At 40.3% G+C, this 27,917-nt stretch overlaps 1 protein-coding gene across 2 annotated transcripts in view; it reads right to left on the bottom strand.

Annotated features, from left to right (window-relative positions):
- Positions 1 to 1,432: 1,432 nt before the first annotated feature.
- The window catches only part of CNTN5 (contactin 5), a 673,925-nt gene continuing 647,440 nt past the window's right edge, over positions 1,433 to 27,917 (bottom strand). For both annotated transcript variants that reach the window (XM_075081792.1, XM_075081802.1), the window contains 5 exons: positions 17,994 to 18,103; positions 9,528 to 9,714; positions 8,957 to 9,069; positions 7,393 to 7,561; positions 1,433 to 4,618 (listed from right to left, as the gene is read on the bottom strand). In XM_075081792.1, the coding sequence (XP_074937893.1) occupies positions 4,515 to 4,618; positions 7,393 to 7,561; positions 8,957 to 9,069; positions 9,528 to 9,714; positions 17,994 to 18,103 (683 nt within the window). In that variant the 3' untranslated portion in view covers positions 1,433 to 4,514. The remainder of the gene's footprint in view (positions 4,619 to 7,392; positions 7,562 to 8,956; positions 9,070 to 9,527; positions 9,715 to 17,993; positions 18,104 to 27,917) is intronic.

Raw genomic sequence — 27,917 nt, 5'->3', positions numbered from 1 at the left:
TTTTAGAACTGATGAGTTTGAGCTTCAAAGTGAAAAAAACCAAACAAAACCCAACCAAACAAAAGCAACATACAAGAAAGGAGGATATTTTTCTCTAGCCAGACATATCTATTTCATCATAGTAAAAGATGAATCAAGACACATCACAGCTTTCTTTATCAGTTGCTTCTGATGACTGGGTAGGTTTCTTACATGAGCGGCGGTGCTTAGTTGATAGTCTGACAGCAGAAAGGCGCACAGGAAGGAAGAATAGCTGTGCATCTAAACATGTGTGCCAATTTGCTTAAGCAGCTGACCCCTCATTAAGCAATGTGAATATTGAAATTGCTAGTGTATGATTTCCCATAGGTTTTTCTTTTAGGCTTGTGAGTCTTTAATATATATACGCTATCGTTACCTTGTTTAAAATTAAAAAGATGTAGCACAATATAGGCAAAGTCAGTGCTCAGGTCTGTCTTTACTGGAATTGAGATAAAAGTCTTAGTGGAGACTCAGGGACTATATTTTTGGTAGCAGCCTGTGTGTAGGCATGCTTAGGGAGGCTGTTTGTAATAGCCTAAAGCCAACTAACCTATGGTAATAAAATGCTGTTCATTTTCTCTTACCCCTGACATTGTTTTGCTCAAAAGCATAGGAGGTAATTAAGAAGGAAAATGTCTTTCATCTTCAGCAGAACTGGGGTGATGGCCATAAAAGGGCAAGAGTGGGTTGCGGTTTGATAGAAGTTCTGATAGGATATGGATTTTCAATATGCACAGTTCTCCATGTCAGCAAAAACAGGTCATCACAGTTTTCTATGACATTCATAACTAATTTAATGGAAGTCCTGATATAATATGCTATGTAAGCCATACCCATTTTGTAATTGAAGTCTCCGATCAAATGGTGACTGTGGCAATCAATTTTTATTTCCAGAATGGACTTTTTGACTTCATACTGTTTTGCAAAGTCATTTATCCCTATAAATACGCATTTCATAAAGAAGTGACTGGAGATTATTAAAAACTCAAATAAAACTATGAAAAAAGAAAAATACTTACTATAATTGGGTCATCCATTATTAAATTTTTTCCTCCAGAAAGGTAAGTATAGTTTTGCAAGCTTTTTGCTGTGACTTATCACGCAAAGTATTTCAAGTATAAGGCAAAGCAACTAAACTTTTTAACTGAACATGAAATGGCCACGCTATGCTTTTGTGCCTGCATGGCCATGGAGTATTGGTGACACCTGAAAGAATGTTGTACATGACAGAGCAGTCCCCAAAACTATAGAATACTTCCACATATAGAGGATTTCCCTTGGTGGTGTCCTTATAAAACACTTTTTTTTCATGATTCTTTTTTTAAAATGCAGAAAGCTTTTATCTCTGAAGCTTATTTGCAGACTTATTTTGCAGTTTTTGTTAGGTATAGTTTAATGTTGAGAGATCCAGTCTTCTTGCACATTTCAGTTATTTAATTACAAAAGTAATATCTACCCAGGGAAACCAACAGATATGTGAAATTAGAAACACGGCAAAAAAATATTTGATTGTAATGGGTGCATTTTCCACATTCACTATTGCAGATTCATCATTTTCTTCTTGAAAGTCATGTGATTAGAAGATTGTTGCTGTTGGAATTCAAATGTTTGTGTCACCTTGTCCTCTATGAATACAATTCAGGAGCTGACAGGAGATAAGATAAAAGTCAATAAAAAGAGAATTATTTATTAAAAAGATCTAATGTTAAAGAACAGTACACAGGAACTATTATATTACTGTGTCTTCCACATCATATATACCATTATATATAGCATATATACAGATTGTATACAATATATCTAACATTTTGATATGGGCCACGACAGTATCTTTCTTTTCATCTGCAAAACAAAGTTTCTTTCTAATTCTTTTTTTCTAAACAGGTCTTGTGGCATTATACAAAAATACAGTCTCCTCAGTGATGCCAGACTGCACTATTACAATCTTTTACATGAAAAAGGAAAGAGTTCTCCATTGCAACAAAAAATAATATGTCATGATAAGGAAACATCTTCTACAAAGTAACAAATAGGTAATACATAGGTACTTAAACATTTAAAACATGTTTATTAATATATTTAAGATGCAAAATACATATTCTGTCCATGTTGAATATAAAACATACCCCTTTTTGTCCCTGCAATACAACTACATTACCTGATGGTATGTTCAGTATTTCTATCTGTATCGTGACACTAGAAATTGAGATATAACTAGATGCAGCTCTATCTCCTCATCAGACTTTCATTCTTCTTATAAAGCATAACCATTTATTGTATTCAGAAAGTTGTTTGACAAAAATGCCACCAGCAGTGACAGTAGCCTTTTTGAATACTCTGAAATAAACTGCATTGGCAAGCAACTGTATAAAAAATAGAGGAAATTATGCTTAACTAATTTATAAAATAGCTTTTTGGTTGATCACTTTATTCTTTTTTTAACCTTTTGAAAAACTATGGTTTGCTAATGTGAGTTCTCTGCACAGTAGCAATGCTGCTGTTTTACAAATGACAGCATGGAGTTATTGTCTATGAGTTTGCTCTATCAGCAAGGTACATTCCACCTTCCTTTTTGATCTCAAAGGCTTTTCCAGAAGCAGAGTGTAGAAGGCCTCCTTCTGTCTGTATCTACAGTCTATGCTCGGATAGCTATCCTGCCTTTGTTTTCCTAGCAACATGGTGACTAAGTAGATTTAAAACCTATTTCTTAGAAAATTATTTTAAAAAATTAATGGGTAATAAAGATTTGAGTTGAACCACCTCTGAAAAGTTTTACTGATAAAATATTCAAAATTAAAAAAAAATTTAGTCATCAGTCAGCTTTTTACCTACCAAGTGCTTGATCTGTGTTATGCTTTCTTGGCTACTATTTTAAAGCTGCTAAGAAAGGGCACAGTTAGAGTGTGCTAGCTAAATGCCAAGTATTATTTTGCTAGTGAGCTGGCAAAATAGTAGCATTTTAGACCCAGAACCCATCAATCAAAATAGATTTGCATCAAAACTTTAACAGGGATGGACAGCTAGAAGAACTATGCTATTAGGACCTGCCTCTCAAACAATTTCAACTTGATTTTTCCCAGGCAAGGGAATGTTCATCCTAGGTGCAATCCCTAGACACAAGGTAGAAAACACCCTCCCTCATAATGCCATGCACACCATAACTGTACAAACAGACACGCAATATACACTGGGGATCATTTTGATTCAGGTGCCAATATGCAGAAATCCTTCCAATGTAGAAAAATTGTCTCAATTGTCTACTGAGTGAAAAATTGTTTGGTACAGCAAAAAGTGGGGATTAAAACTGATAGCACACAGTCTCTACAAGAATAATCTCTAGTGAGCTATAGAAATAGAGCCAATTAGCTAAATAACTGGAATGATGCTCAGTAGCACTTATCCAAGTATTTTTTTTCAGACACAGCATTCTCCAAAGTATACCCTACTGGAGCCTGTATATATGTGAATGACTACATTCCAAAAAATGTTAATATTCTCTCCATAATATGCTTTCATATATACTTCAACTTGATTACCAAATATATAAAGCACAGTATATTACTAAAAAAATGGACCCAGAGGAAAAAAAGAAGTTACAGCTGAGAAGTGGTTGGAAAAAGTAGGTTTGTCTCCTTGCATTGCTTTATTTGTCCACTTAGCAGTCTAATGTATATCATGTTTAAATGCCCAGTGGAATTTTCATTGTCATATGCATGAGGAATTGATCTTTTATTTGCTATTGAAAACAAATACTTGATTCATATGACATTAAATCATGTGGTATTTGATGAAAAACAAACTTGTTTCCTTTTAAGTTAGTGTTTAATCATTTTCTGTTTACCTTGCAATAAAATAAATGGCTTCTTTTCTGCTCCCTTTTGCCACTTTCTGAGTGTACTGTCTAATATTGTACTGACAATTCTTTTTGCTAGTTAAATACATATTTATACATTTTCAGAACAAATTCTCTATACTTTTGCAGTGGGATGTGTACCTAAACTACGTTTTTCTCTCTTGTCAGTCAGAACAGCCAGCCATAGTGGATGCAAGAAAAGTATTTGACAAAGCTGAATCAAACTTTGTTCTGTATTTAAAAGAGCATTTTTTCCAAACCAAACAGATGTACTGTACTGGACACCACTCTTTAAACACCTAATGATACATGACTGGGGTCACCAAAATCAAACATATTAAAAAAGTAAAGTACATTTGACAGAAATTACATTTCCTTACAAAAGTTTATTACATACAATCTGCATATTTTTGGGCAAAGAAGTGTCCCCTCCCCAGAGGACTTTTACAAAAAATGAAGAGAAAAAAACCTGATGAATTATTGACCATGTCTCCAACACTCCTCTAAGTGCACCACAGGCACTTCTATGGGTCTTTAAGCATTAGCTTGGGTTTCCAGTTTCTCCATAGACATAAAACTTCATCCTTGGTGTCATCAAGCTAAAACAAACAAACTACAACAACAAGACAGTCTGCAGTCTTCACCATGAGGTTGAAGGAACCATCAGTGCCAAAAGCAATGTTACAGAGGACGAGGAAGTGGACAATGCGTGTAAGGTGGATTGAGCACTTGTTACTTTTCCTCCTGAAATGAAAAACAAAGTAATTAAGGAAAAAGCAATGAAAACAGTTCTCAGTACATTCAGGTACTAGATTTTGCCCAAATCTTGTATTCTATTATGCTCAGCAAAAGCCTAACTTTTAGGCAATGGATTACCTTGTGAGAACTTCAATCTCAAAATAGGGTTCCTACACAGACATGAGGAATTTGGGGATTTTATGATGATATCTACAGAAAATCACATGCTGAATCCTCATATTCAGTCTGCAAATTAATAAGAAATTCTGAAAAGGTATGTGATTTTATGCCTTAATCCTCAAAAATAATTAGGCTATAGAAGATGCACCAAGTCACAATCACAAATATCCTGAAACAGGGAATGAAAGCTAGCCCTTGATCTTGATGTTTGTCCAGAGAAAAAAGCAGTCTTTTGCCCAGTAGCCAAGTGATGTTTTTAGATCACAGCAGTCCCTTAAAAGGCCATGCTAAGGGGAAATATGCTATGGGTTGGCAGTGGCAACAGATCACAGGATGGGATGGGAACCAGATTGGGTTTGTTTGGACCACAGTTGTCCTATGTGTAACTGATCTGCTGTGTACAGTCAAATGAAAAATATCAGGTTAGAGGGAGTGAAAGAGTTTGTGGCCTGGAGTTCTGGCTCAAAAGATACATGAAACGTCTATTACATGGAGTAGGGGTTGTCTTGCTACATTCTCATGATAGCATGTGGTTAGTAGATAGTAGTTCGTGACTAGATTAGAGCTGAAATTTTAGGTCCAGACTGAAGTTTCAGGCTCACACCTTTTGGATGGTGCTCCTTAAGGACTGAAAGGCAATGTTTAGTAGAATTTTAAAGCGTTAGCAGAAAGTTAGAATCAAGATGCCTCACTGTGTTTAGGCAAAATATAATGTTATTTTCTGGTTGTTTTGCCACTAATTCTTCCATCCCTTTCTTACCTGTGTAATATTGATACTTTAAATTCTTTCAGCATATTGCAGTAACTGAGGAAATAGAAGCTAGATGTCATAATTTACTTCATTAAAATACATTAATACTGTAATTATTTAATCATCTAGTGAAGTAATATCTACTCAAGGGAGTCAATGGAACCTACAGAGAAATTCAGCTTATTCTAAAGCAGGCACATACATGGGGTTCAGCTACCATTTTAGCTGTGTTAGACAGTACACCTCTGGCTGGTGGTCAAGAATGATGTGTGCATCCTCTAAGTCTGGCATCGTATCTACCAGCTCTCTGCAAATGTTTGGGGTACCTTAGGGATACATCTTACATGTCCTTATGTGCCTGTGTCTGAATATTTAAATTCAGAAGATCAGCTGAATTGCTATCTAGGCTCCACTGTTGGACTGTATGGATTACATCCCAGCTGACTATAATGCTATTTGAGACACCTAGTGCACACGTAGGCCTCTAGAGCTGTGAAATAATCACTGGGGGTGACTTAGAAATTACTTATGTTTTTAGAAAAGGTAGAGCATAGAAGAAGCTTGCAGGGTAAGGTGCAGCTGACAGGTGAGAAATGCATTCCATGGAAGTTCCCTAGGCTCATATCCTTAGATGTCAGCAGTGCCAGGAGGACTTAGTGTACTGACTCCAAGAGGATTTGTCAGGAGGGTGGAACAGTGTGGAGATGCTGTGGCCAGGCTCTGTGACCATGGAGCTGGTACACTGCACATTTGTTACCCTGAGCCAACAGTCTGTCATGCTTTTGACAAAATGCTGTCCTTTTTATCATTATAATACCGAAACAGACCTCCATCTCAAAAAAAGCCTCTAAGGTGCAACCACCTCTCACTGGGCAAAGCAAGGAAATTTTACACCAACCATAATAAAGGTATGTAAGACTGGAGTCACTCAAGCTCCGCCTGAAAGGTAAAAAATAGTATAAAATAGGTTAAGAGAAAAGGGGTGTTAGGGAAGATACCATCGCGTACCACTCTGACTTCTGGGACCAGTCGACGGGCTAAGCCTCTCTTCACCCCCATTGGGACGCCTTTGGGTAAGATTTGAGCAGTTGGTTATACCAAGTGTTTCCCCAAGAAAACTTAGAAACTTTTCTGTAGCTTCACTTTAAATCTCCAATGCATTAGAGTTGCTTCATATCTGCTTAATGCACACGTAGCCTAGCAGTGTTACTAATTTTCCTAGTATCTATGTGTGTCTTGCAACCAGCAATTCTATCACCAGTAATCCAAAGAACCTGTGTATCTGTTGCTTTAATAAATCGTACTATACATTAATCTAGCCGTGATCGTTCTCATTGAATGTGACTGGCCTGGGCAGCTGCCAAATTATTTACTAACAACAAAAACTCCGATGGGTGGTTACATCTACAATCCTTAGAAAATAAACCCTTGACCAAATCTGAGACTGACTGGACTTAGCTACACCTAGACTTCTCTCTGAGAAGGAGTTTAGAAAGCAAGGGGGTCCTGTCTGAACCTCACGACTCAATGGTAGGGTCTCCCCCTAGCCACTCCTCAGACTCCTACTATTAACGCAACAAGAGCTCAACTAGGTTTCCAGATTTTATCCTAGAAAGGGAAAGGTTTGCTATAAATCCTCTCTTTTCTTCATCAGCCCCACATAGATGCCTCAGGTACTCTTGAGCATCTCAAATGGCACTAGATACCTTTGTTCCAGTGTAAAACCGAAGACTCTGAATAATGATTTTGTCTAATAGCTAGAGAATTGTGAGAATATTTTTTTCAGGTGAAGAATAATAGAGTTAATGAGCACTACTATAGTCACCACCAAATGTAAGTGTAACATTACCTGAAAAAGATGGAACTCTGATCTGGGGACTTGCAGTCCCATCCCCTCCTTCACTGACTGCACAGACCTCAATGATGTAGACACCAACATCAGGAAGAAGTACCACGGCAGAGGTTTTCTGTGTTTCTATAACATGACTGTTGCTTTGGCCTTCTTGCCTAAATAATACCTATGGTCAATAAATTAGATAGTGGTCATAGTGGTCATTCAAGTTATATACCAGGCATTTTGTGTAGATAACGCAGTCACTGAAATGTTAACAGTTTCATGCTTTCATTAAGGATTTCCTGACATTACATTTCAACAGTCATCTGTTTTTACTCTCCCCTCCCACCAATGGTTTCAAAACATTAATAGCAAAGTATATTAGCAATTAATGAATGTGAAAGGACATTGATTACGATCCAAAGAGAAGATATAGCATTTGCCCACTCCAACATTACATGTTACACTTTTTTTTTTTCTCCAAACTTTCTTCTAAATGCATTTTGGGTTCCATTTGATTCAAATTATTATCCCCAAATTAATGTAGATATTCACATTTTTGGCTGAAGAACTCAACCTTAAATGTAGACAAAATGCCCTAAATAACATCCTTAGTGTGTTTACCTTAGCTGGCTAAGTCAACTGATAATAGCTCAGATCTGTCCCTGCATCTCCTGAGAAACTCAGTACAAGCTTATGGTGTGTGGGAGGAAAGCAAGTGAGTACATAGCTGTCTTTTTGGTACTTCTGCATAAGTTTCTGTTCCCAGACAAAATTGAAAAGGTCTGAGAGGTGTAAAAAAGCAAAGCAGTCAACTGAACTTTTTTGGAATCTTAGCTATTCTGATAAAGGTTAGAGCAGTTTCTGTTTATTTGACATTTTACATTTTCTTAGAGATATTTCCTAATGTATCAGAGGGAGTATCAGATTGCAGTCTACAGAAATTGTAATATATATGCTTCAAAAAAAAAAATCAAACCAACCACACCTCTGTAAAAACGTTGAAATAATTCTGTTTTGGTTTAAAAGATTGCAGTGAATTCCACTGCTTCTTATGGCTTGTTATTTAAGACTTAATTTGGTTTTTACTTTTTAAAGCTTCAGAACTTTAAATGCCAGATGTTACTGTCACTGATTGTTGAACATCACTAACATGATCACAAAACAAACTGTAGTATTTGTGTTTCTGCTCCATAAAATTATTACTTTTAATGTAATTTTAAGATGCCTCATTCTTCAGCATTTCTCTAAATTCTACTGCAAACACAGTAAGTAGAAGTGTTAGTAGGAATTTCATTGCAGGCTGCTCTTATCAATAGCCACTTCTGAGTCAGATATGATGAACTGATCCCCCTGGATAGAGCTTACTCGGTTTATAATCAGTAGTTGAAAATCACAACACAGAAAATGTTGGGACATTCCTCTCTTTTCAATTTTATTTATTCCTTTTCATGGTGAATACTGATTGCAGACAGTCTGTATAGCATACTTACACAGAAAATAAGGGAAAAAAGCCAACAGAGAAGAGGAGTAGTCATTTAGAAGAGAGAAAGGTGAGCAAGGAAGGGGAAGCACTGACCTTGTATCCCATTACATCAGATTCATTAGCTAGAGGTCTCACTGGCTCCCACCCAAGAGACACATGAGAGCCATCCTGTATCCACATAATATTGCTTGGTGCTTGGCTGGGAGCTGAGGAGAAAAAATAACAACATATACATAAATATAGTTTATTGGTAGTTTCTTTGAAATAAAAAGAAAAATATTTCAAACTTTTATTACATTTACAACTGGTTGTGTTAGCAGGCTCCCAACTCTAGCTGGAATTTTAAAAGACTTTTTTTTTGTACCAGAATTGTCATTTAATAGATTGTGGTGTATTTACTCAACCCACCCTATAAACTCCACAGGGATTAGGAACTTGAATTCTTTTCTGTCCCTTCTTTGTCAAAATGCCTTGTTTTCTAAGAAGGTAACCTTTGTTATGAATGCAAAGTCATATGAATTCATGTCTAAATATCAAAGCAAAGCCATGAATCAAAACTATATGTGACTCCTTATTATTATACACTCTTATTAAAGGAAAACTCAAGAGGGCAGAGGTTGCTCCCTGACTTCTCCCTTTGAGCAAAGGTACTGAGATCACTTACGGGACTTCTTGGTTGCTGCATGTACAGCAGTGCTAGGTGGTCCATACCCTGCAGCGTTGTATGCCCTCACCGTTAGGTGATATAATGTGTTTCCTTCTAATCCTGTCAGAAGGATGGATGACTCATTTCCCTCAGTTTTGACCTTTTCTGCTGCTTCTTCCTGCTCCATGTCCTTCCAGTAACCAACCTGCCATCAAGAAACCAAATGAAGGATTAATATAGGCATCTGGGAAGCTCATGCTTCCAGATGCTCATACTTGTTATCCTGTGGAGGGCCTTTTTGCCATTTCTGCCTTTTGTCTGATCATCAAACCCTTTTAAACATGTGGGGTTTGCAGCCTAACATCAAAGCCAAGCAATGCTCACATCTCAGGATATCACAGTATTACCTGAAGGACGTTGAATTGCTGTGTACTGGCATGACAAGATGTAATTACAAGATGGAAGAGCAGACGATGAACATTGGCAGTAAGTCAAATGCATTTCAGAGAATTCAAGGAGAGCTCATCCTCTGGTAGGTCACCAGGACATCTACCTTCACCCTGGAAAGCTCTGACCACATCAGTTAAGAAGTGTTGTGAGCAATGTTCACTTCCTGGCCCTGTGCAACTCAGAGCCACAAGATTTCTTGTCAGTGTAATGAATAGGAAATGACAGAACACTGAAGGAAATCTTTCATTCATCTGAAAAATCTTATCTGAAGAAAAAGAAGAAAATTGATTCGGTTAGTTCTTGGGTGTAAACAGGTTTCTGGTAAATAAAATTTTTATATCTGTTTATGCCCTTCCTTTTTGGACATAAAATCCCTAAGTGATCGTTGGTGCTTCTTAGTCCATATTTCTGGTATCTGCACTGAGTTTACCATAATCTCAAAGAGTTTATAGAGTTGAGCTAGAAATTTGACTAGTCTCTTTCCTCAGGGACCAAGTATGTTCGGGACATAACTGGAAAAGAGCAGTAGTGGCTCTTTAATGTATCTAGGAGACCTACACAAGTAAGGTAATTCTCACAGGGCCCTATTTTCCCTAACAGATGTCACTTATGTGCCATTCAAAGACCTATATTCAGCTTACCCTTATTCATGCTGAGACCAACTTACATTTATTCCACGTTTTGACCCTTTCTGTGAAGTTGGTTATTTAATAATAAGTTATTCATATTATATCTGGATAACTTTTTCCCTGAGAAAAAGGTCATGGACAATACAACATTCTTGTGCATGTATCTCAGAAAATGGTGAACCAAAAATCTGAGGGGTTGATAGGAAAATAAGACCAATGAGTACAATGCTGACCTTTTATAATTGCACTAGGACAGCCATTAAAAAAAAAAAATTCCAGAAAGACCTGCCTGCAAAAATAAACATTTGAGGTTATATCTTCACTTGAGTAAAGTGGCTCTTTTAACTTTGATTGAAGGTATATCAGTTTGTGCCAACTCAAAATCTACTCTTTCAGTTGTAAAATTCATGTAAACATCTTCTTTGTGTGCCTGCACTATCTCATGTTAAAATGTTCTAATTCTTAGGTTAACTACAGCTCAGATAGAAAATCTAGCTGTAGTCACCACCTGTTGTTGAAGTAAGCGTGATTCACTGAGGCATTTTACTAGCTGAATGCTTGACCAGCCCTGTTGGTATCTGAAGTAATACCTAGTCACATCTTTCTTGGAAAGGAAAAAAAATTAACAACCATTTATTCACACACTAGGATTGAACCTTCAATGCTTATTATCTCTTGGGCAGTCCTGTTCCTTTCATTTTACTTGCAATGCATCTTTACAAACCTGACGCTACAGTGATGAGAGCCACATAGTATTAAGCACGGTACGAACAGGTAGCAAGAGGCAGCACATGTCCTGGAGATCCTATCATCCAGTTAGTGAAGTCTGATAAGGATCCAACAGGGAAACAGTCATAAAGGAAAAGTGACTTTCCCAAGGTTATGCAAGTGGACAGTAGCAGGGGTGGAAATGCAACTGAAGTAGTGAAATCCTGGTTCTAGAGAGGCAGGAGCAAAATTATAAGCAGCTCAGTAGGTCACATTGTGGCAGTTTATTCACTGGGCTCACCACATCTCATGTGACTGCAATGTGCAAGACAGTAGAGAATCCCCAGCTTTTGCACTGAAGATTTTTTTAGTATAAAGAAGTTGCGAAAACCTGATTTTCCAAATATTGGTGCTAGGACTACATAGGTATTAAAACCTGATGAGTATGGAAGGAAGCTAGGAGCAAAACTCAGCCCTTTTATATTTTCATGCATTTTGGAAATGCTCTCCACTACTGCTTATATGGCATTATCAGTTTGGATACTAACTATATTTTGCATATATTAAGTCTGCAAAGATAACTATGGCAAATTCTCTACCAGCTCTTCTGCACCACATGACAAAGGTGTTCTCCTCTGGCAAAGAGGTATTCTTGTGGGAGTTAATATACTGTATTAAGTAGCAAAAGCATGAAATGCAATTTGGCAGTGCTTCTATTTCAGTTTCCACTGTACTTCAAAGCCCTTAAGTGTTTGGTCCCTGCTTTTAAAATTCCCCTTAATGTTTTGCCAGGTGAGTTTGGACTTTGATCTCAAAATATGCTTTTCTCTTTCTTTCTTAATGCACACATCCATTTGTTGATCGCCAAATGAACTAAAGGAAAAAGTGGTTATAAAAAAAAAAAAAAGAACTCCAGGAACTGTTGACTGAGGCTGATGGTGGGGAAACTTAGATCAACTTGAACTGAAATGAAGATACAGCTGATCTTTAAAAGTGCTGGACATATTTCTTAAAACAGAGGAGTTTTTCATTTGCACTTCTATGTGTTTGTTATTTTTAAAAAATCTTGCTATTTTCTATAACCTTAATTTATAGTGCTCAGAAGGGATTTACCACACTTAGAGTAGGTTTCCATTAATGATAACTTTGAATATTGATATAGCATGGAGCATAAATCACAAAAGGGTAGCCTATATTTTAAGAAGGAAAGAAAAAACAAGGGAAAAGCATTTGGTCTGTTTAATGCATTATTGTTTGTGAGGTTTTAAATTTTTGCTGGGCTTTCTGTTGCTTTTTCATTCGATTCCCAGAAACCCATCTCTTTTTGCTGGAGAGAAAGCAATAATGATATTTAAACAACTGGTAGAGGAGATGCAGGAACATACAAGCTGCTTTGTCCTGATCATGGTTTAAGCAATTGTTAAAAGTAAACCATCACATTAAAATTGTTGCCATCTAAAATTTTTCTGTCTCTAATATTTATAGACTACTTCATTGAATTTTCATGTTAAAAGGTATCTTAAATAATATTACTTTTTTTCCCAAATTGGTTTCTAGGGTATGCATTAAAGCACTTTGGTATAAATTAATGTGATCTAGTTGCAGGCCTCCTTTCTAAATTCAGTAGAGTCAGAGTTATTGTCTGTGTACTCTTGCTGTTGACCACAGAGAATTAAAGCTACAAATTAGACATTTCAAGTAAGAGCCTAAATTAGGTAGGATGAATCAAAGTGGACAAACACAAAAACTTTCCTGTGCTCTCTGAATGAGTCTTTACTAATGACAACAGTACTGACCTAATTGAAAATGAAGAGATATCAGAGTACAAAAAGTGCTAGGGGAGAAAAAGCAGTGAGCTGAAAGAATTGCTGGTAGCTCTAAAACCATGATTCAGATTTCATAAAAACTGTTTTAATTATCATTACCAGAAAACCTATCAGCTCCTTGAACTGACACACCGCAGTCATGCAAATGTTAGTGCAGGCACAACTGCAACCGTAGAACCAAGCACTTAGGGCAGAAGAGGAGGTGCTTTTTGTATCATGTGCTGCTGCTTTTTATATCATCTTAAGATATTGGTGTGACTGCCCTTCAGAACAAGATGAGAGGTTCCTGCAAAAAGGTCAATCAACATCACTTCCTTCCCTCTCACTGAAACAACTGCAGACTGAAAAGAAGAAAGAAAACACTGCTCAGTACTCCTAGGTTCTGGGGTCTTCTCTGGAGTAGCTTGCATCCTCCTCCACTTTTCTCAGGTACTCTCTTCTCCCACATTGTCCTGCATGCACATGGGACGAAGACAGGGATTGTACTTCAACCTTGAGGGCTATCGTAAAATATCTAGCCATGTTCTCTTATGATAATTCAACCATTATCCAGGTTTCTGATTTTAGGTAATAGAAAGCAAGTAGTCTTGTAACAAACTTTTTATGATACAGAGACTGTAAAGGGTATGGCTCTCTTGAGGCCCTCACAAGATATCTGGAGCGCGATCTATACCTTAAGGACTTGAAAAGCAGTGGTAGTGCTGTGCTATAAAGTCCTGCTTATAGTCTTCAGGATTTTAGAGGGGTTTGAATTAGCATGCGAGTAACTTTGTAGGCAAAATTGACTCATATATAAAGCTATCCAACTGCTAATTTTGTGTTTGGGAAAATTCATTCATTCCAAAAGTGAAGTCTGGTAAATCAGTATTCAGGCTGGTGAAACACCAGTTCCTCTTTTTTCCTGTCTTGCTTTATCAGCCTTTGGTAGAAACATCCATCTATTCTTCCTAAATTACTTCAAGGTATACTTCATTGAATTAAAAAAAGTAAAACCCATCACATTCTGGTACCTTGTAGACAAAATTTTCTGGTCCACTGTAAAAACAGATAAAGTACCTCCAAGAAACAACAAAAACTCTTGAATATTTCTCTTTAAAAAGACAGATTATGACATAAACAAGTTACTATGTCAAGTAACCCTCTCTGAAAATGGTATTCAAGATTTTCTATTTTTTATACTTTTTTTTTTTTTGGTTGCAAGTTGATCTTTTGAGTAGGTTAGTCAAGCTCCTATCCCTTGGGGGAATTCCAGTGAAAAAAGACGTAAGCTTTGAGATCCATACTTAAGTATTAGCTTTGGTTTTCTGGAAAAAAAAAAAATAATCTTTTCTTCCAGCCAGTAATTCTTTCTCTTTCCCTTCCCTACTAGGAGTGAGTGACAAAGGAAATACTGCCTAGGGCTAAAATGGATTTTATAACCTTCAGGTTACTGATTCTAAACAATAAGTATGAACCACACACTACATATTTCTACCATTCTGACAAAGTTTTCAAACTATTTCTACTTTATCAGAGTGTAGATGACATATATTTAGTAAGGTTGGGTGGACAGCTGACAAATTTGTACTGAAGTCAAGAATAATATGTGCTTTGGAAGATGCAAATGAGTACAGCAAACCTTGCATAAATCTCATGTGACATAACAGTTAATACTGCCTTTCAGGGATGACAATGTGAAAGTGGACAAGTTGCTTTTGCCTTTCATTACTTAGTATGAAGTACAAACAGGGCCAGAGTGAAAATGGGTCTCTGCAAACTTGTCCATATTTAGTAAATATTCTGTCACTTGGGTTGATTAGGCCACAACAACAAAAAACCAGCAGCCCCCTCCCCGACCCTCCCCCCCCCTTTTATAATGCTGTTGCTAAAAGGCCAGGAAATGTGAAGGCCGTGTAGGTGGTTGTCACTGCTGCAGTGACCACAGGCAGAATACAAATTGAGACATGAAAATAGAGCGGCTAGCCAGGCTATTGTGGACCACATTTTACTTGTGGTCCACAATTATTTTCTTACAATACAATTTACTTACAATAATTCTACATTAGGAAACAATTGTTAAAAAAAAAGATAAGCCATTCCTCTTTTTGTCAAAGTCACTAGATTTCTGTACATAATCTGTTCGCTATTTGTGGATTAAGGGAGTACTAGAGACTATGTTCTGCACTGTACTACTTATGATCAAACTTTCAAAATGAGTTTTTAAATTAAAATGCTCCTCACAGAAGCTGAAGAAAGTGAATCATATGGAAAGCATAAAGCTGCTCCATACTTCTGTTTTTTTGGGGGGGAGTTTAGCCCCAGTGTGTTGCTTTACAGACACTTGCATTTTGTACTGCTTTAAAGAGAAACTGTCAGTGTGTTAGCAAAACTGGTCTATTAGCGTGGACTTAGTGTTCCTAAGTGAATACTGTAATGCCCTGACTCACTATACTGACCCTAAAGCCTTCTCAACAATGGAACTGAAATGATCTAGCAATACCATCCTTGGATTGCATTCTGTCCTGGTGAATCATGTGGAAGACCAGCATTTACTATTCTGTTTATTGAGTAAGGCCTGCTCTGATTGTAATTCTTCCTGGGAATGAGGACAAAACAGAGCAAACTATTCCCTTAAAGATTCACATGTCAGCAATTGGGCATGGAAGTTCTGGCTATATGAACAAGGAAGGAAAAAGGTGGGGGGGAGGGAGAAAAAAAGCACCTTCCTCTCCCCATATAAAAGTAGTACCTCAGAATGCTTCTCTAACTCCCTCATTGGACAAGAGAGAAAGGAGCAGTGAAATATTTTAATTTTTATATTTCATTTTTTTTCTCTGTCAACTGCAGGTCCCTGGATTGAAATATTTACTCTGTAGTCTTCACACGAGGATCCTAAAATTGGTGTACAGCACAGTGAGCAGCCAAATGATTAATAAGGTTCAATGATAATAGCCCCTGCTGTATCAATAACAAGTTTCCAAATCAATTCCTAAGAAGTCCATGAGAGAAGTAGAGCAGTTGAGTGTTACAGCTGGGGTCAGACTACGCTGAACTCTGAGGGTCTAAACACTTTCCAAGACAGGAAGACCACCTCTGATACAAAGAGAGCCCACTGTCCTACCTGTAACAGCCATCTATCAATTACTGGGACACATCTGCAGAGCTGAGGGAAGTGTTATGTGACAAGAAGGTAAATGCAAATACATTCAGGTTATAAAAGAGTAAGTTTCTAGATAAATAATTTCCACTTTTAGAAAGAAAAAATATTTTTTATTTTAAAAATATGTAAACCAAAGTTAATAGAACATTTTGAGAACCATTGTGATCGACAGAATGAGGATAAGAGTAAAAATAGTATACGTAATTTAAAAGAAGTCAAGATATCTGAGAGCATGTAACAAAACAGCCACCTTTCTGAAGAGAAAAAGACAGGGTGCAGTGAGTGCATTATTTCAGAGAATAAAAGAATGGCCTGGAAATTGAAGACCAATGTTAGTAGCAAGTGGAGCACTTCAATGTGGAGAGGGATACCATTTGCAAGGTGAATATCATCTCTATCAGATACAGTTTTGTTCTCTTTATATATAGCAGTTCTAAAGATAAAACAGATATCACTTTTGCTGCATAAAGCAAGCCATGTGCAAAGAGGTAAAAACAAGTTTAATGTAAGGAAGAAGTGGGGATAAAGTACAAGAGAGTTCGCAGAGTTCAGCATGGAGATGTATATAGGAAAGAGACCTTGACAAGTGGGAGACTGCTGGTTGCAGCCTGCTTGGACTGCACTGGAGAGCAATATGGGAGTATCTAAGTATCGAGAAGCTACAGGAAATCAGCTAAAAAAGTACATAATTGACTATGTCTAAGGTGTTGGGTGAACATGCTGCCCTGGTCAAGGCCATGCTTCCTGAGGCTGTGCTGGCTAGCGTGGTGGCTCTGGTGCTGCCTGGGCACCTACGTTTCCTTCTCAAGGCAATCAGTGATGGTCACCAGACCCCAGGTCTTGTCTGGAGAGGGAGTCACTCTGTGCTAGTAGGTCACAAGATGTCTTTAGACATCCATATCTTTAGTATCTACCTCAGATCTATGTGTTTCCCCTCTTTTCATTCTTATTGTAGAGAATCAGGAAAGACACAGCACTCGCTAAAGGACTACAGCAAGTCAAATAACCTGCACCCCAAAATCAGTAAGTTGAGTCTAGCTGAGCTATTTCATGAGGAGAAGCATAGTCTGAGCACAAAGTCAGGATGGGTCATGGTGGCCCCAAAGGATGGGTTTAGTCCTAGATCTAATCTGTTCCTGGAGGTTTGTATTGTAAACTGGATCCAAAGCTACAACTGGATCCAAAAGTGTGAGAAGGTCCCTTGCCAGGGCCGGTTTTCTTTCCCAAGTCAGGAGAGGCTAGCTCGAAGCAGAGCGTTATTTGTGGATGGTACAGCTGCTGCTTCCCCTCCTGACTTCCAATCTTTTATGATCAGCCCAGCAGATGTCCCCCAGCCACTGCGGGATGAGAGCACGTGAATGCCAGAGGCTTTTTTTTTTCTCTGTGTTGATCGCTCTCAGTAAATAACAAGTTTGAACTGGTCACTTAGAGCTGGAAACAGTCAATACCTAATCTTCCCCATTCTGTAAAAGAGGCATGCTGGGTCACTTGCAGTTTTTTCCAGCTTTTTGAAGTGTCAAAGAAATGTTATAAGAACTAGTGTTGAACGTTTTCAAGCACAAATAAACAAAAGATGTTCCAGTGCTACAGCTGTGACCGTTGTTCTACAGCTAGTCATATGTATGCTAAACCAAGCATAATTTCTATTGAAGTTTCACTACGGCACATGTTAACAGAATGCAATGCTAGCAAAAGCAACAAGGCTTCTCATTATGATATTCTGTGTTCATACCTCAAATCCCTGTGGTCTTCCTAGACTTTCTTTAATATGTTTCCACGCAACAAGAATCTCTGATACAGACAAACTCGTAGCTTTGACATCGATTGGAGCAGCAGTGGGTTCTGTATTAAGAAAAATTGAAACAATAAACCTCCACTGTAACAGCTTGTATTTGTCAAAGACACTCCATCTGAAACTGTCATTTACTTCCTTTATTCTACTTTAATACTCACAAGAAGGTATGACACTTATGGGGAACATGAAAAACTGAACAAGATGAAGAGATTATTATTATTGGATTTCTTTATTTGTGTCATGCTACATCAATATCTCATCACTGATGATGGGCACAGCAAACTGACAGAATCTCTTGCTTATGAGTTTTTAAAAAAACTTTAATATTTTTAAATGGTCCCCCACTCCCCCACCCCTTTCATTACCCTTGATTAGCCTAACTTCAGCCGTAAATGGAGCATTCATTCCCTTCCTGACTTTTTCTGTCATCTCAGGGTGAGCGATACCTTACCAGGGCACTCAGTCAGTCCTGCTCTGGGGTTATACCAAGTAAGAAGAAATACACAGAGCTGTAGTGAAATGCTACATAAAAAAAAGTTTTTAGGACTATGTTATTATGTCCTTGAAGTCACAGGCATAAGTGTTTGGGGCATGGCATCTTCTCTCTGCTGTGAAGCATTTACTGTTTTAGGTCTGGGATGCACTTTTCTAAAGAAGGCTTTAAGACCTATGATTTGTCCCTGCGATTACCTGTGTTGTTATAATTGGCCCTACTACCATGTTTCTATCTCTGCCCTATTCATAGGACACTCTGCAGTCCTGACTTCCTGGTTATGTGGAGCAGAGGACCCTCTCTGCCCTCCAGCTGGGGCAGGTATCCTTCAGTGCTGCTGGGGTGAGGCCAGGGTGCACACTGGAGTCTTAGGGCTGCAGGATGCTTCACATATCACACTGGCCCAACAGCGTTGCCACAGGGATGTTTTACTTTGCACTTGCATATCACTGAACACTTTACAGACATCCAACTTCTTTTGGTGGTTGGGAAGTAATCTTAAATGCACATAGAAATCTGACATGACAGGCCATTGAGCATACTACCAATTTGTATCACCAGTTAGTGCATTGGGAGTGAAGAGTGTTCAAAAATTGTCACTTATCAAACTGAGAAAGGAGTTAAGAAATATTTTGGATCTTATGTTTTATTACCTAAATATTTCTGAAAATTTGCTTAAGACAAGCTGTGGAGACAAACCTTGAATACAAACTTCTTCAACATTCTGGAGTAGTTAATTTGCTCAGCAAAAGGTAAATTCACATTCCCTGCCCTCAGTTGCAGAGCCTGAGATTTTTTCCTTGGCCTAGTGTTATTCATTACATTTCTAATGTGTTGATCTGCTGCTGAAGGGCAGGCAGAAGTCCTGGCTTTTATGTTATAGGGAGGCACATAAAAAAACTTTCTAAAAATGTTTTTTTTTGGGCTCATTTAACAAAGTTACAGAAAAGGAGTTTCCTTACAGAACAGCTCGAGTTAAAAATGATACATTTTCCTCAGTGATGAAATTGCCTTAGTAAGATGCCTAATATGAGTCTTGACTCATTAGCTACCCTCCTTTCTCAGATCATAATGCAGGTATTGTTCTGGCACTGCTGCCCTATGCTTTTTCTCTGACATGGTTTGTACAAATTTTTCATCCTTTTTGATGTCAGATTTTTAATGTTTGCAGCTCTTTTTGATCTTTCTTTTTATTTACTTCTAAAGAAAAGAAGCATTCTGATGTGAGGCAAAATGGTGTTTGCCAACAATGAATATTACTAATAAGTATAAAATATATATGGAAATTTTAAGGTAACAAAGAATAAGAAAAATATTTCCAGGAATAAGTGAAATGATCTTCTGAATTCGATAGTGAAGGAATTGTGCTATGAAGAAATATATTCCTCATATCTTCTGTTCAATAGTGAGACCCTGCTTTCTACTTTATGTACTACTAAGATTTGTGTGGCAAAAGCTGTTTTCTAGTTTTTGTATTATTGAAGCAATTACCTTGTTGTCAGAACAGATTGCAGAGGGATAAATAATTTGAGATGTACAGAAAATGTTGGTTGGCAGCCTTTACACTTTCTATAAATGTAGAAATCATTTCCTCTTTATAGCATTCACTAGGGGAGGTTTATGTCATGCTCAGAATAGTAATGCAGAATATTTTCTGATATTTTTAAAAATTGTTTTCAACAAATGGAGTAGAAATAGTTTAGATTTTTTAATGTGAAAAAAGTTGATTTCTTATGTATCCAGAAATTATTCACTGCAGTTTCACTGATACTAGACACTGAGAATGTAAGTGTTTGCCAAAAGAATAGAAATGATATATTTAGGAATAAGGTATATTATGACTGTTTGAAAGTTTATGGAGACTAAATGGTATTTTTTATTGATTCAGATAAGATGAGGACCATATAGTTTCTGGTGATATAATACAGTCCGTGGTTCACTCCAATGTCATGCTTTATTCTGTGTGTCTAAAACTAATGATAAGTTTGACAGGTTCATTAGGTTTTTCTATAATGGCCACCGATATTATAATCATATTCTTTTTTAATACCTTGGCATTATGCTAAACCTATTGGTGTCTGCCTGAGGTCAGACTGATTAAAAAAAAAAAAGACCAACACCTTTAATGGTCCCTTTAATATTCCTTGATTGAATTAAAGATGCAGCACAGCAAGTTCTCAAAAGGCTGTGTGTGATATCCATGAAACATTGTCTTTCCATGTGCTGCAATCAGACTTTAAGGAAACATGCTCAGTTTGTACATCTTTGGGATGGCTATAATAAAGCAGAACAAGGAATTACACTAATCGCATTGATCTGATGTTCTGAGAAGGAATCCTGAATTTTTATACTGGCAAGTAAGAGAAAGAAGAGTTAGTTACTAGCCCTCATTGTGTCATTGTGTTCTCACTATTTATGACTGTAAAGTGATCTGGTCTTCTGAAATATTAATCCTTAAAGATTCACACATGATCTAACTTAAAAAACAAGTTCAAGGCCCTATTCACAGGATCACAGAATCACAGGTTGGAAGGGACCTCAGGGATCATCTAGTCCAACCTTTCTAGGAAGAGCACAGTCGAGACAAGATGGCCCAGCACTCTGTCCAGACGAATCTTGAAGGTGTCCAACGTGGCTGAGTCAACCACTTTCCTGGGGAGATTATTCCAATGGTTGACTGTCCTCACTGTGAAAAATTTCCCTCTCGTGTCCAATCGGAATCTCCCCAAGAGCAATTTGTGTCCATTCCCCCTTGTCCTCTCCATGTGACTCCGTGTAAAAAGGGAGTCTCCATCTTCTTTGTAACTACCCCTGAAGGACTGGTACATGGTGATGAGATCCCCCCTGAGCCTCCTTTTCTCAAGGCTGAACAAACCCAGTTCTCCCAGCCTATCCTCATATGGCAGGCTTCCCAGTCCTTTGATCATCTTGGTGGCCCTTCTCTGGACCCCTTCCAGCCTGTCCACATCCTTTTTGTAGAGCAGGAACCAGAACTGTACACAGTACTCCAGGTGTGGACTGACAAGCGCTGAGTAGAGTGGGATGATGACTTCTTTCTCTCTGCTGGCAATGCCCTTTTTGATGCAACCCAGCATCCTATTGACCTTCTTGGCTGCAGCAGCACCCTGTTTGCTCATACTGAGCTTCCTGTCCACCAGCACCCCCAGGTCCCTTTCCACAGAGGTGCGCTCCAGCCAGGAGGATCCCAGTCTGTGCTGCACTCCCGGGTTATGTTTTCCCAGGTGCATGACCTTACACTTTTCCTTGTTGAACTTCATAAGGTTCTTGCTGGCCCACTCTTCCAGCCTATCCAGATCTCCCTGCAGAGCAGCTCTCCCTTCTGGAGTGTCTACTTCCCCACTCAACTTGGTGTCATCAGCAAACTTCATCAGGCTACACTTGATGCTATTATCCAGATCAGTTATGAAGATGTTGAGTAACATTGGGCCCAATATTGAGCCCTGGGGGACTCCACTAGTGACAGGCTGCCACTTGGAAAAGGAGCTATTTACTACCACCCTTTGGGTGCGGCCTGTCATCCAGTTCCCCACCCACTGCACAGACCACTTGTCTAGGCCATAACACATCAATTTCTCCAGGAGGAGACTGTGGGGGACCGTATCAAAGGCCTTGGAGAAGTCCAGGTACACAATGTCCGCTGCCCGCCCCATGCCAACCAGGCAAGTCACTGTGTTATAGAAGGCTACCAGGTTTGGCAAGCACGATCTGCCTTTAGTGAAGCCATGTTGGCTTTTCCCAATCACGTGCTTCAGTTGACTTGTGATGGCCCCCAGGAGGATTCGTTCCATAAATTTTCCAGGGAATCATGTTGATGTGGTTTCCAGGGAATTAATGTTTATGTGGTTTTAATGCTCCTGTTGATCAGAGCCTCAGTTAGAACTCCTCATCCGATCACTTAATATCCCTTAACTTCTCATTTTGACTCCAGAAAGGATGTTTATACACTTCATTAAGGATTTTTATACACTTCGTTAATCAAAAATCTGAGCTTTTATTTGAAGATAAGGACCTCAGCCTGGGACTCCAGGCAGTTCCACATAGTTGAGATTTGGGGACTTCAGCCAGGACCCATGACTGCAGTAATTCCTTTCGGTGTTAAAAATCCACAAAAGAGACCTATGAAAATCACCAGGAGCCACCCCTCTTTTGTTAACCTGTAGGCAAATAAAGTAGTAGCATTCGGTCCCTTGCTGAAAGAGCCACAGGGAGCATCTTCCAAATCAGGGGACCTCCAGTAAACTGTTTCCATTCCTTAGAAAAGCCAAGTGGCACTATGGTCATCTCCACCTCTCAGCTTGTTTGATGTGTTTCCTTGGTTTGGGGACTCCACCAGGTCTGTGGTGGCATGGCTGCCTGCAGGATAAGACTAAGACTTTCTCCAGAATCTTGCGCTAGAAAGAAAAAAGATGTCTGATTTCCAAAACACCAAAAAATGAAATGACTAATTGTTTCCTGGAGAGGACCTTGAACTTCTCACATCTCCTGCAGTCCTGTCTATTTTCACCTTCTCTCTGATCAGTGTCTTTGCAGAGGACTTTAAAACAGATTAAAAATTAGAAGAATGAGGAAATGAGCTAGCAGTGAAGCAGTGGCCAGGTTTGCAGTGCTGACCTCTGCCCTGGACCCCTTTTATTTAGTGGTGAAATACCCTTCCTTGTCAGGTAGATCTTCTGAAGCCTACTCCTGTAATGCTTCTCTTCAACACGCTTGGTCATGGTACTTCCTGCTGCAACTCTCCCTTCTCCATGGAATAATTTATTACATAGTGGGGTTTCATGTGGGAATAAGAAGCTGCCTTATTCCATGAAGTCTTTACCTGCACATTACCTATGCACAGCTTGCTCATTTTGGCACATGAGTAGAAGCTGGACAAGCGGACTGATAAAATTCAGGCTTCGTTAGATTAGAAGCTCATAGGAGCGTTGCCATCTTCATGAATATAAATGGTTCATTTTCACCAGGTGACGTACCAGCCAGAGTTATCCTCAGCATGTGAGGAGGGGATGTGCCTATTGTATTGGTTGCACATCTGGCTTCCCATAAGGGCTACTGGCATTGACCAAAGGAATGCTTAATAAACTCTTACATGTCAGGGTGGTGATTTTGTTCTTTAAAAAATCAGTGGAGACATCTGTAGATGAACTTTTACAGATCCAGATGGATCGGCTGGCAGACACAGGAAAGAATCCTTTGTAGTTTACAACTAATATGCCGACTTATTAAATTTGCAGGTTCATCTAAGAACCAAGGAGCTCAGCTTTAGCTATGAAATGAACCACAGGACTTCACTTCATGAATGTAAGGTTTTAATTAAAGACATGGAGGCTGTATTTAAAAGTGTGTAATTGCATATTCTTTCCTCTAAATGAAAAGGAAAAGGTAATTTATTTGTTTGTTTAAATAAGGGCTCAGGTTGAAAAGTGAGGGGAGATGGGTCTAACCAGAAAAATCCTTCACTCTGTGTCGTGGTTTAGCGGCAGCTCAGCCCCACACAGTCGCTCGCTCACTCCCCCACCGGTAGATGGGGGAGAGAATCAGAAGGGTAACGCTCGTGGGTTGGGATAAGAACAGTTTAATAATGAAAATTAAAAGAAACAACAGTAGAAATGCAATGTGAAGGAGAACAATGAGAGGCGCAAAGCCCCGGGGGAGGGGGGAAGGGAGGGGAGGGGAGAGGGGGAACGAACCGCCGGAACAAACCGCACGCGCCGCAGCCGCTCGCCGCCCGCCGACCCGGCGCCGCGCCGCCCCCGCGCTGCCACTGCCCCCCCTCAATATACTGGTCATGGTGTCACATGGTATGGAATGAACCTGCCATTGGCCAGTCGGGGTCAGCCGCCCCCACCATGGCCCTGCCCCTCCCAGCCCCCCCTGCCACGCCACGCGGCAGAGCGCGGGAAGCTGGAAAGGTAGCTGACCCCCACAGTGAGGAGAATTAACCCCTTCTCAGCCAAAACCAGCACATTCTCCACCCCTTATTCCATACCACTTACACCATGCCCAGGTCCCATATGATGCAATACAACCGTACCAACCACCACCCCTCCCCTTCCCATCCTTTAACATAATACACAGACATCATTCCCTTAGTTCATGGATCTTCCCTGTAAAATGTCCATTAAAATGTCCATTGAGTTCACGCAGTCCATGACTCTGGGCTCCATCTGTTGTATCAGTCTTTCCGGGTGGGAGAGATGGTGTGTGGCGTTGGGTTGCTGCATACCGAGTCAGTCATCGTTCCATCACTGCTGCACGGCTTGTTTCATAGTTGATCTTCCATGGGTTGGGAGGCTCGTACTCTGATATCATTGATACAACACAGAGGTGACACACAATATTATATAGCAGTTCACATTGTGCCATTCAGTTCATTGACTGTTTTCACCCAAAATCAAATCCCCTTGAGGCACACATCGGATTTCTCCATCCTCCCGCATCACCCACCAAGTGCACCCAGGTCCTCGAGCAAAAACAATCCCACGAATGGGTTTGCCTTTGCCAGAGGCAGGAAGAACCCAGACTGTTTTGCCCAGCATACTTTTTGTGTGCACTACAGGGACTCTATCCCCTTCCACAGTATGTAGGATTTCTGACTGGGCAGGGCCAGCTCGGTTGGCAGATCCCCTCGTGTTGACTAACCACGTGGCTTTTGCTAAATGTGTATCCCAGTGCTTGAATGTCCCACCCCCCATTGCTCTCAGTGTGGTTTTTAACAGTCCATTGTACCTTTCAATTTTCCCAGAGGCTGGTGCGTGATAGGGGATGTGATACACCCACTCAATGCCGTGCTCTTTGGCCCAGGTGTCTATGAGGCTATTTCGGAAATGAGTCCCATTGTCTGACTCAATCCTCTCTGGGGTGCCATGTCGCCACAGGACTTGTTTCTCAAGACCCAGGATAGTGTTCCGGGCAGTGGCATGGGGGACAGGATATGTTTCCAGCCAGCCAGTCGTTGTTTCTACCATTGTAAGCACATGGCGCTTGCCTTGGCGGGTCTGTGGGAGTGTGATATAGTCAATTTGCCAGGCCTCCCCATATTTATATTTCAGCCATCGTCCCCCATACCACAGAGGCTTTACCCGCTTCGCTTGCTTGATTGCAGCGCATGTGTCACATTCGTGGATAACCTGTGCAATAATACCCATGGTCAAGTCCACCCCTCGATCACGAGCCCACCTGTATGTTGCATCTCTCCCTTGATGGCCTGAGGTGTCATGGGCCCACCGAGCTAGAAATAGTTCACCCTTATGCTGCCAGTCCAGATCCACCTCAGCCACTTCAATCTTGGCAGCCCGATCTACCTGCTGGTTGTTTCGATGTTCTTCAGTGGCCCGACTCTTGGGGACGTGAGCATCCACATGCCGTACCTTTACAACCAGTTTCTCTACCCGGGCAGCAATATCTTGCCACAATGTGGCAGCCCAGATGGGTTTGCCTCTGCGCTGCCAGTTGCTTTGCTTCCATTGCTGCAGCCAGCCCCACAGGGCATTTGCCACCATCCAGGAGTCAGTATAGAGATAGAGCACTGGCCACTTTTCCCGTTCAGCGATGTCTAAGGCCAGCTGGATGGCCTTTACCTCTGCAAACTGGCTCGATTCACCTTCTCCTTCAGCAGTTTCTGCTACTTGTCGTGTAGGACTCCATACAGCAGCCTTCCATCTCCGGTGCTTTCCCACAAGGCGACAGGACCCATCAGTGAACAGGGCATATTGCTTCTCATCTTCTGGCAGTTTGTTATACAGTGGGGCTTCTTCAGCACGTGTCACCTCCTCCTCTGGTGATAATCCAAAATCTTTGCCTTCTGGCCAGTCCATAATCACTTCCAAGATTCCTGGGCGACTGGGGTTTCCTACTCGAGCCCGCTGGGTGATCAGTGCAACCCATTTACTCCACGTAGCATCAGTTGCATGGTGTGTAGAGGGGATGTTTCCTTTGAACATCCAGCCCAGCACTGGCAGTCGGGGTGCCAGGAGCAACTGTGCTTCAGTACCAACCACTTCTGAAGCAGCTCGAACCCCTTCATATGCTGCCAATATCTCTTTTTCAGTTGGAGTATAGCGGGCTTCAGACCCTCTGTATCCCCGACTCCAAAACCCTAGGGGTCGACCCCGGGTCTCCCCAGGTGCTTTCTGCCAGAGACTCCAGGTAGGGCCATTCTCCCCGGCTGCAGTGTAGAGCACATTTTTTACATCTTGTCCTGCCCGGACTGGCCCAAGAGCTACTGCATGGACTATTTCTCGTTTAATCTGTTCAAAGGCTTGTCGTTGCTCAGGGCCCCATTTGAAATCATTCTTTTTCCGGGTCACTTGATAGAGAGGGCTCACGATCAGACTGTAATTTGGAATATGCATTCTCCAAAAACCCACAACGCCCAAGAAAGCTTGTGTTTCCTTTTTGCTAGTTGGTGGAGACATGGCTGCTATTTTGTTGATCACATCCATTGGAATCTGACGACGACCGTCTTGCCATTTAATTCCTAAGAACTGGATTTCTCGTGCAGGTCCCTTCACCTTACTTTGTTTTATGGCAAAACCAGCTTTCAGAAGGATTTGGACTATTTTCTCACCTTTCTCAAAAACTTCTTCTGCTGTGCTGCCCCACACAATGATGTCATCAATGTATTGAAGGTGTTCTGGAGCTTCTCCCTGTTCCAGTACAGTCTGAATCAGTCCATGGCAAATGGTAGGACTGTGTTTCCACCCCTGGGGCAGTCGATTCCAGGTGTACTGGACGCCCCTCCATGTGAAAGCAAACTGTGGCCTGCACTCTGCTGCCAGAGGGATTGAGAAGAATGCATTAGCAATATCAATTGTGGCATACCACTTGGCCGCCTTTGACTCCAGTTCGTATTGAAGTTCTAGCATGTCTGGCACAGCAGCACTCAACGGTGGAGTGACTTCATTCAGGCCACGATAGTCTACTGTTAGTCTCCACTCTCCATTAGACTTCCGGACTGGCCATATGGGACTGTTAAAGGGTGAGTGGGTCTTACTGATGACTCCTTGGCTCCTCAGTTGGTGAATGAGTTTATGGATGGGGATCAGAGAGTCTCTATTTCATTTATTACTTCTCCCTCCTCTCCCCGCGATGGCCCTGGTTCTTCATCATCCCGTTCTAAACGAGTTGATGTCCGCTTCCAATATTTCGTCTTATGTATGGGGGCAACTGATACTGGTACGGGTTTATTTTCTGAGCTAGCTCCGGTACTTGTTGTGGGGGTTTGAGTGGCTGCAGTGCCTGTTGTCAGGGCTGGATTGTCTACAGTGCCAGTCACTTTGCATTTCAATCCAGAGACATTCTCTTCCCCCTGGGGGCACTGAATACTGTTGAGCAGGGCTCGGTATGCA

This window comes from Phalacrocorax aristotelis, chromosome 1 (genome assembly GCF_949628215.1).
Source record: "Phalacrocorax aristotelis chromosome 1, bGulAri2.1, whole genome shotgun sequence".
Lineage (NCBI taxonomy): Eukaryota > Metazoa > Chordata > Aves > Suliformes > Phalacrocoracidae > Phalacrocorax > Phalacrocorax aristotelis.
Note: the sequence above shows the minus strand (reverse complement) of the source record. Positions and strands in the feature narration are given on the sequence as shown.